At 48.2% G+C, this 10,036-nt stretch overlaps 1 protein-coding gene across 3 annotated transcripts in view; it reads right to left on the minus strand.

Annotated features, from left to right (window-relative positions):
* The window catches only part of CDK8 (cyclin dependent kinase 8), an 80,945-nt gene extending 75,595 nt beyond the window's left edge, over positions 1-5,350 (minus strand). For 2 of the 3 annotated variants that reach the window (XM_040543938.1, XM_040543937.1), the window contains exon 1: positions 5,188-5,350. In XM_040543938.1, coding sequence (XP_040399872.1) covers positions 5,188-5,315 — 128 coding nt within the window. In that variant the 5' untranslated portion in view covers positions 5,316-5,350. The remainder of the gene's footprint in view (positions 1-5,187) is intronic. The other variant, XM_040543939.1, reaches the window with a different exon arrangement.
* Positions 5,351-10,036: the final 4,686 nt, after the last annotated feature.

Genomic DNA, 10,036 nt, shown 5'->3' on the forward strand with positions numbered 1-10,036 from the left:
CAGCCTCCGTATTAGAGCTCCTCAGATATCAGGTAATAAAGGATCTCAGTTGTTTTGTGGTTTTTAATTTATTTTTTTTAAACTTCTAAGAGTCTCAAAACATGAGAATCAAAGAGCAAGAGCTAGAGCGAGCACACCGCCTCGTTGTCATTTCACCATGAGCATCCTCCTCCAGTGACATGCATCTCCTCCATAACCAGCACCCTCAACAACTGTCCTCTATTCCCTCCTAAGAAACCAAGCGCAGCAGTACGTGGCCACGTTATTTACATTGTATTATTCTTATTTCTAATCCAGGAAAAAGCAGATACAGATCTGAAAAATTAAGGAGCCCGAGACATCGCGCGGCACAGCACGCGCGTCTCATTATGCAGATAGAGTTTAATTAGGAGCTTTCTAACTACTTTGGTGACGGATCCAGAAGAGACTCGGGGCACACGCTCTAACAAGGTACCGCGGACACGTCACAGCGGCACCACCACCCTGCGGCTCTCCCAGCTTCCACCCTACTGCTCGCGGAGGCAGCAGCCAGGCGCCCGCGTGCCGACTGCGGCTCTCACCGCAGGGAGCTGCAACCGGCACACAGCAGCACGCGGCTACAGCAACGAACAAAAAACGATGTCCCCCGAGCAGAAGACGTGCTGTTTGGCAGCTTATACCAAAAACTAGGGGGTATGAACTTCACGGCGTGACTCCTGTAGAGGCTTAATGCGGGGATGAGCGAGGAGCTCTAAGCCTAGACCCGCTACTACGCTTCTTCTAAGTACAATTTTCTCACTGGCCCGACGGCCTCCACTTGTTGCACTCCCAAACTCCTCGTTCCTCTCGCTAAGGATCAGTTGTGATAATAACTCAATCAATACATACCGGTAAATACAACCAGGAACATGCTTAAACTCAGCTGGTGTCAGCCTTACGAAGGGCCAAGAGTTCCTGAAAGCAAAACCCCTCAAGCAAACAAAGGCTCTCAACTCCTCTGCATTTTCCCTTTGACAACAGGTTGCACAGTTCATCTATGTTGTGTTAAAACACCTTTTTTTTTCCTGTTCAGAAAAAAATGGTTCAAATTCTATCAAACAAGACGAGCATCACCACCTCTTACCCAAATTGTTTGTTATTTTATACAACTTAGCCATGTTCTGTCTTTTCCCCACATACACAAAGTCTCTTTTGGAGACGGACAATATTCGTGCAATATCCTTTTCCAGGTAAGTAAGTTACCACATACCATATTAAAGGTGGAACAAACCAGTAGTTTACTGGATACCCCCTGGCTTTTCCAACACTGTTTCTTACACAACTTACGCAGACCCTTTCAAGGGGAATAAAAAGGCGGAGAAAAAGTGGATAAGAATGTGATTGTCTCAGAGGTGCACGGAAGAGCCCACTACGTACGCGTATTTTCATAGTTCCAATTACAACGTGTCAGTACACCCAAATGAGACGACCTACATCATGGGGGATGATGTCGATGATTTCCCCATGATGGGGGAGAGCCCTCCATCTACAGCAATACTTCCAACAGAGAACCAGAAGAGCTGAAATGAAATTTAGTTTTAAAAGTCTCCAGCTGTGCTCCTGTTCGGGACCTACATCAAAGAGAAGCCGGGGAGCACAAGCTCACTTGCCGTGGGTTCCCCACCCGGAGCATCACCCACGCGTGTCTCTCCCAGAGAGGAAGACCAGCTTCCAATAACGCACTGGGGGATGCCACTCCAGTCTTAGATCTTCAATTATATCATTTTCTTGCTGTTGTAATTAAAGAGCTAGACATTGCCTAAGAGTGACATTCGATAGCTTCTTACTCTCATCCAAACCACAGCCGATAAACAGGAAAAGTGAATATTTGGCAATGCTTCAAATCGCCACTGAAACAGGCATCCCTGCTCGACAGCACGGACTTCAGACTGTAGCTGCGTGCTGAAAACTGAAGGGGAAGCAAATAAAAATACAGTGCAAGGCCAATCCCACTAAAACGAGACACCACTTCGGTATTAGCACGCTACCACCGGCGCAGAAAGCGCAGGCTGACAGCGCAGCAAAGTGCCCGCCTCGGGTGCTGGAGCACGGAGGAAGCCCGCGCTCCCACTGCAAGCCCTCTAGCGTCCCACCGCTTCAGTGCGCCGAAGCAAATACCTGGGAGTCAATTCCTGATGAGCTCTGAAGGAGTCTGATCCAGTCAATTAAAGAAACAAACCCCTTCACGTCTCTGTGACGGTCCAACAAGCTTTAAAAAAGCTGGCATATTTTTCTATTCCTGCGTAAGACAAACGGGTAGCTTTATAACCTGGGTTGAGCAACACTTCCGAGCGCCCAGGCGGCACACAAAGCAGATTTTTACGCAGGAAGTAACTGGAATTCTCTAGGCAATAAAAAGTGAACTAACTGTCCTAGTGCCACCAGCACCAAGAGGATCGCTTTCTTGATCCCAAGGCTGATGCCTTCTCCTGTACCTTGCTGCTCTAACACGATCTCCTTGCTCGGCTCGGAGCCTGCTGCAGGTCCTGCACCGATGGGAGAGGCAGCGCCGCTCACCACAAAGCCAGGAAGGTTCTCTTCAGCCACAGAGACTACAAACTTCACAACAAAAGGAATCCAAGTGAGAACCGGAGAACCACACGCAGTTTTGCCACAGGCAGTGCACCGCGCGGTGCTGAGCTGTAACACTTCGATTGGTGCTCACTGACCTGACGGCCGGCAGGTTCAGGTTTGGGCACCGAATACCCGAGAAACACCCGTGGAACTGCGCCTGGCGATTCCCTTTTGGATGTTCTCAACACAAGAAGCCCGGCCCAAAGCCCTGCTTCGTGGCAAAGGGCGCGGCACGGCTGCAGCAGCTGTCGTGCCAGAGCGGGGCTGAAAGCCGGGCTATGCCCTCGTCGGGTCACCCAAGGCCAGGCGGCCTCTCTGCTCCTTTTAAAAACCTTCTCACCACCTGAAGATAAGGTGGCTGCCTGCCTGTCCCCCAGAAGGCCCCCCCCTGTAGTTCTGAGGGCATCCAGTTACCTTCCATGGGCTGGGACACGTAGCTCCTAGCTAGTTTTGAACCGCCGCGTTCCACCTCAGAGGCGGCTGCAAAGGCAATCAACAAGAGGCGAAGACGCTGCCGCGCTGGAGGCACCGGCTCCTACTACCTGTAAGCTGCGTTTTCATCACCAAGAGCTTCTGAACAGAGATTCACACAAGCTGTGCTATTAAAACACAGCTCTTTTCTGTAACCGTCCTAATCATGAGACATCCGCACGTAGAGTACGTCACTTAAGAAGGAGCAGCCTCAGTAATCCCAACAAAACATCTGCAGTCCTGCGGTACGCCTTCTTCAAAGCACCCTAAAACACGTGATGCATTTTAATAGACACTGAACTTGTGTTATTTTAAATAAATTGGAGAATTATACAATGCAGTTTAAGGCAAATGCATATCTTTACAGGGAAAAAACGTGCACGTTCAAGCGAAAGACAGCGAACAGCTTAACGCATGAAGAAAGTTGGAGCTGCGCGAGCTCAACCAGATGAAGTTATTTATTCCTCCAGCAGCATGAAACACTTGGGGGATATTCAGACAGCGTCTGGCAGATAACACCACACAAGCGCTGCACTCCACCTTTCACACACCCACCGCTGTAAGATGCACGTTATCAGGGTGTCAGGAAATTGACTTGCTGTTCTCTATTTGCTTTTGCAATTCCTCTCTTTTTGATAGGGGAATCAGAATGGAATCTTTTACCTCAAGCCTAATTGCAGCCATACAATTTAGCATCGCCTATGTGCAGCTAGACCGTAAGCTATAAAAACACCCGCAGATATTTACATCTTAAATGCTTTAGAGATTGTCTGAAGGTGTATTTGAAAGAATTTGCAGATATCCGGCAGAGAAATGAGAAGTGCCAGGGAAAGGGAGAGGAAAGGAAGCACTAAGGGAACAGTAAGACAAAAAAAAAAAAAAGGAGACAACAATTGCAGCTCAGCAGTTTTCTGTTAAACCGGTATTAAACGCTGTACCTTGATTCCCCCACCCTCCTGAAGGGAGAGGACCTAAAAATCACACGCACTTGGAGAACAGAAAATTCTGCTTCATATCCCCCTCTGACTAATTCTCCTTTTCAAGCACACGATTCCATTTTCTGTAATTTCTGGAAATAACACTACCACCGGCAACTCTGACCGCGCTCTCCCTAACATCACCAAGCAGACTGACAATTTTGTCGAATGAAATAAACTAGAAATCAGACGAGTTCAGAATGACTCCTGTAAACAGCCTGAAGGATCCAGAGGCAAAACGTGCGAGCAGTGGTGGTTAGCTGACTCATAGCAGCAGGCAAAATTCACGCCGAAATAACTGCGCTACGATTAATACCAGCGCGGGCAAGGCAGATGAGATCAGCTGCAGCCGGTCCCGCTGCAAACCTTCTGCAGACAACGGCTCCAGCACTGCTACAGCGAAAGCTCCAGAGAAGCCGATCCCATTTCCAACATAAAGTTAAAGCAGGCTGCGGGCAGTCATTTATCAAATGTGGAAATAACGCCCAGACTTTTCAAATAAGCGTTGTTTCAATGACAACGCACAGAGCACTGCTGCGACCAGGCTCATGGGAATAATGGATGGATGCAGCCGAGAATTTAGGACCTGTTAGCACAGCCCTTGCCTCCCCGGTTTCTTCTGCTTCCTACTCCCTATTGTTCTGGTGCTGGTGCCATGTCAGGGATTAGTGAGAGCTGGCTGACAGTTCGCCCTATCTTTCTTTAAAGGATTTCTACAGGGAAATTTGTTTGCTGGAGTCTGTGCTAAAAAGCATCACAAATAACCATCCCTGAATGCATCCGAGAGCCCTGCAAGGACCAGCAGCCTGCAGCTCCAGCAGCAGCCTGCAAGAACACCTAAAATGGTGCCTACAAGTGATAACCCAGACAGGAAAGCCCCGTAAAAGAAAAAAGGAGCCGCTCCCCGCTCTACAAAGCCGAGCTGAGCGCTTTAAGCGCTGCTCGCTCCCCCAGAGCCCAGCGCCGCTTGGGGCGAGGGCTTCTCTCGAGCCGGGGATGCGACCCACAAGAAGCCGTCAGCACACGGAGGGGACGGGACGGGAAGGGCCGGGTTGGGAGGGACCGAAGGGACCCCGGAGGGGCCACGGGGAGAGAAACCGGGGGGGGAGGGCACGGAATTGGAGGGGGGGGTCGGCTCCTCACTCACCCGTCCTTGCGCTTGGCTTTGTAGACGTGCCCGTAGGTGCCCCTGCCCACCTTGCAGCCCTCGTACTCGAAGAGGTCCTCCACCCGCTCCCGCTCGCCGGTCAGCTTCACCTTGAAGTCATAGTCCATCTTCGGCGCCCACCCCCCCCCCAACACCGGGCAGCCGCCGCCGCCGCCGCCGCCGCCCCCCAGGCAGCCGCGCACCCCCCGCCCCCCCGGCAGCACGACGAGGACGAGGAGGAGGAAGACGACGGAAAGGAGGAGGAGGAGGAGGAGGAGGAGGAGGAGGAGGAGGAGGAAGGCCCCGGGCCGCCCCCCGCCTCCCTCCCCAGCCCCGCTCCGCGGCCGCCCCCCGCCCGCCCGGCGGCACACCAGCCGGTCTCTCCCCCGGCGGAATACGGCCGCCGCGCCTGACGGCACTGTCGCAAAGCGGCGTCGCAAAACCGCCGCGAAGCCGCCGCCGTCTCCTACTCCTCCTCGCCCGCTCGCCGGCCGCGTGGAAGGCGGCGGGTGAAGGGCGGGGCCCCGCCTCCTCGCCCGGCCCGGCATGCCTTGCGGCGCGGGGGCATGCTGGGAGGTGTAGTGCGGTGGGAGGGGTGGGCGCGGCGCGGCGCGGGGCATGACGGGAGTGGTAGTCCCGGCGGCGGGGCCGCGGGGCGCGCTGGGAAGTGTAGTCCTCAGCCGGCCTGGGGGCGCAGGGGGAAAATGAAGGGAGCTCAGCAAGAAAAGAGGGCAGAGGCCGCCTTTTCTGCAAACGTTTTTTTTTTTTCATCAGCTTTTCCTGCCATGTGGGTTACATGCCACCCATAGCTAATATATACGTGTATTTTCTGCTGCATTGCTCTGTTTGCACTTGTATTGTTGGCAATGCTCCATCAGTTCAGGTGAATAGTCCCCCAGTCACAGGAGATTTGAAACATGAAGTACAACTTCAACTTTTTAATGAGAAGAAATCAATATTGACACCTCAAGACCAACTTTTAGTTTGGCTTCGTGGAAAACCGCAAACTTTTTGTGCTTTATTTTAAAAATCTATCCAAATATAATTTCAATAAAAAATGTTTGCTTTGGGGCCCCATTCTTATAAAGAAAGAGACGACCAGGCCATGATCTGCTCTTCTTCACTCTCAGGTCCCCACAAGGGCTCTTTTTATCAATCGAATTTCTTATCTCTCATTTTGTCTCCTCGCCTTTTGTGCAATCTCAGAAGTCAATCTGAAAACACACATTTAACATGTCCTGCTGAATCTGGTTCTTTGGAGCTTTCATTTTTCTCTTTTTTTCTTGCCACCTTCATGGCTTGCTTTATAACGTCCTTCTGTTCCAAGTATTTTTGTTTCTAATGTTTCCTGCACACACGCTTTAGACATTTTTTCTTTGAAATCACACCTGTAAAGCAAATCAGGGTTCCCCATAGCAAAACAACCTAATACTGTGTTAGCGTTGATCATGTGCAGAGGGTCAGAGATAGTTACCAAAGCGAGCAGTGTCCTGACAGCAGTCAAGGCGGATTCACACCATAAACGTCTCCGAATGCAGGGAACTGTGTTTCAAGTGAAAGGCCTGGTTTGTCTGGGAACTGCCTGGGCTGCAGGAATGAGCAGATGCTGCTGAGTGTTGAGGTAACAGCACTGGATAAAGAGGGTTCTGTGCCCAAGCTGGAGCAGCAGTGCTGGAAGCAGAGCTGGTTTTGTTTTGTGCACGTTTACACGGCCACGATGCAGGTGCTAGAATCCGAATTTGTGAAGCAAAGCTTATGGTTAGGGAACGAACAAAAAGCTACTTGCTCTGTGTCTTGCACTGTTAACAAATAGAGAAAAAACATATAAAAGTAATTCTTTAATTTTCTTGGTTTCTCAACATCTATTTTTAAGTGACTAATACACAATACTCAGTCACATCCCCATGCCATTAGAATGTCCACTTGCTCCATTTCCCAACTTGCCAAATTTGAGCATACTTCTGCTTTTCAGGGCAATTTTTCATTTCAGAGTAGCTACCTGCTAATAGTTTATTCCTATTTCCCTGAAGGGATATTTTCTGTAGCAGAGTGACTAAGGTGTTCCCGGCTTGGTACTGAGTGAAACAGGGCCAGTCCTGATAAATGCTGTTCATCTTCCTCTTCTGCTTAGATCAGTGAAAGCTGAAAGCAAAAGAATAATGGTGGTGGTGGTGTTTCCTTTTTTTGTTGTTGTTTTGTTTTTTTTTTTCCTTTTCTGTGTGTAAAGAAAAACAATCATACTTGCACAGTGTGAACATCTTCTGGAAACCTTGCATTTGCTAATGTGCAGATGTGTCAGCTGAATACTGACAGCATTTAAGAACACAGTTTACTTGAAGCTAAAGTGCTGCTTCTGCAAACAGTTTGGTATGTAAAGTTAAGTATTCTGCATTTTGCACTTAACTATAACATTGATCTGACTAGCGAAGTGTCCTAGATTCTGGCAGGAGTGCAAGTTACCAACAACCATCCGTCCATTCTTTGGATCCAGGTCCGGTATAGCAGAGAGTTATGTTAGAAAGTGGTGGGACATCAGTTCGCCAGACGCATGACCATCTTCAGTAACTCTCTGTCTGGCTGCTTTATGCTCCTGAAGAAGTCAGAGAATCAGTTCTAAAGAATCTTGGCAGACCTTCAAAATTCTGCCTAGGTTACTTTTGTTATTGAAAAGAGCCCTACTGTAGGAAAATAAACCCTAATATTGAATATTATTTTACTATTTTATATTATTTCAACAAACTGAATCATAGAAAGGGATCTCTGGAAGTTAGCTAATTCAATATTTTTCTTAAAACAGGGTTACTATTAAATTCAGGTTGCTTGGGGCTTTGTCTTGAAAACCTCTCTGGAGGGAGATTCCACAGCCTCTCTGGACCTGACTGTCCTCAGGGTGAAAATTCTTGTCCTTATACCTACCCTAAACATCCCTTCTTTCAAACTTATGGCAACAGTCTCTCCTCCTGCTGTGCACTTGGGCAAAAAGCCTGGCCGTGTCTTCTTTGCCAGTGCTGGCAGGCTGCCCCTTCTCCCAGCTGAACAAGCCCTGGTGCCCACGGCCTCTCACATGGACGTGCTCCAGCCCGTGACCGTCTTGGTGCTCGCTGCTGAGCTCCCTCCAGCTTACCAATAATTTTGAGTATCGATATTGTTCTACTGAAGACCCCCAACCCGGGCACTCCATTATTAAGTTCTGTATTAAAAGATTCTGCCCTACTTACATATGTAATAAAATCTAATAAAGTTACTTTCTAAAGAAATTAAATGACTGAACAATCAAATTAAAGCAGACTTTTAGAGCTTATTTTGAAAAACTTAGTAATTGCCTGAGGTTTGCTGCCCTCTAAAGGCTACCTTTATTATTATTGCAGAGGAAGTATTTTATTGTGGAAAGTATCCCTACAGTGCAACAATAATATTCGAGGAAAGATCTACTATTGTTATTTTTGTGCTGTGTGGCATAAAATAAACAAATACTGTACGTAGTTATATTGTACTGTTGTGAAGCATGAATATAAAATGAACAGAGAATTCTGCACTGTAGGGAAGGTCAGCAGAAAAAGCCGAAAAAGGACTATTGCAGTAGAAGCTTTAAGTAAGGAAATAAAAGTTTACTTATCTATTTTCCTAAAATATATTATAACCTTCTTCTGGATGAGCAGTCCATATATGGGCTTGATACCTGTGAAGATTTTTTGTTTGACTGTGATTACTAAACATCATACTATGTGAGAAAAAGATTTTAATAACAAGACAAAAGAAAATTGTGGGAAGCAACTGGCTTTTTTTTTTTTTTCAAGAGAGCCAGGCATTACTTTGTATACAAGGCAGGTACTCTGGCTTTTATTACCAGAGTAAAACTGGTGCTCAGGAAAGACTATTTTAATTATACCAGACAAGGGAAATCATAGTATAATGTGGCAATCGCTAATTATTCCTGGTGTGGCAAGGAACCTGAATAACAACAAGGGTTCCATTTCTTGAATACACGCAACATAAAGGAGTGGCCCCACGCATAGCCTCGGTGCTAAAAATTTCCCCCACACGCACTGTCAATTTGTCTGGTGGAAATCAGTTACTGGCACAAAAGAAGGGTAAACTAACAAGAAAACTAAATGTAGCATGTCTGTAAACTCTTTTCTCAACCAGAATAAACAAATCCTGGAGTTTGTTGTTAAAATGGGGAGCAGAGGTTATCTTCCTGGACACCAGACTCTTGCCCTTCCTCTCACCTCACGCATTACAGAGGGGTTGGTTTTACATCAAGACCAGTGGCATAACAAATATCCACACTTCGTGTATTTCTGAAAGGAAATTTGAACAAAAGTATCAGCAGTTTGGATATCCTAGGAACGAGTTAAGGTATCCCTGTGAAATCCTCTCATTTTGCTAATAGTTCATGCAAGTTGTGAAACGCTCCTGTCAGCGTCTGCCCTGTGTAGAAGCGATCTGCAGAAGCAACTCAGAAGGGAAAGTTTGTGTACGCTATCAGCACATGTGGGATTTGTAAAAGGGTTTGGAACTTGCGTGAAAAATTTACACGGCTCTACACTTTGAAAGGGGGAACATGCGGAGAATGGCATGGTAGGGGAAGAAAAAAAGAAAATAAAGAAGTGAGAAAAAAATATATATTTATTGAGAACGTATAAAGGGATGTGCTTGAGGGGGGGAGACGCTACAGGACCAGGCGAGGCTCCGGAGGAGCGGCAGCACCCAGAGGAACCGCCGCCATTCGCCTTCCCCTCAGCGTTCTCCTCACAGCCCCTCCCCAGCCCCGACCCCCGCCCCGCGCGCGCCCCGTCCGTTGGCCCCAACGGCCGTGGCGCGCGCCCCCACCGGCCGAGCCGCGCGC

The sequence above is a fragment of the Cygnus olor genome, chromosome 1 (assembly GCF_009769625.2).
Source record: "Cygnus olor isolate bCygOlo1 chromosome 1, bCygOlo1.pri.v2, whole genome shotgun sequence".
In the NCBI taxonomy this organism is placed as follows: Eukaryota; Metazoa; Chordata; class Aves; order Anseriformes; family Anatidae; genus Cygnus; species Cygnus olor.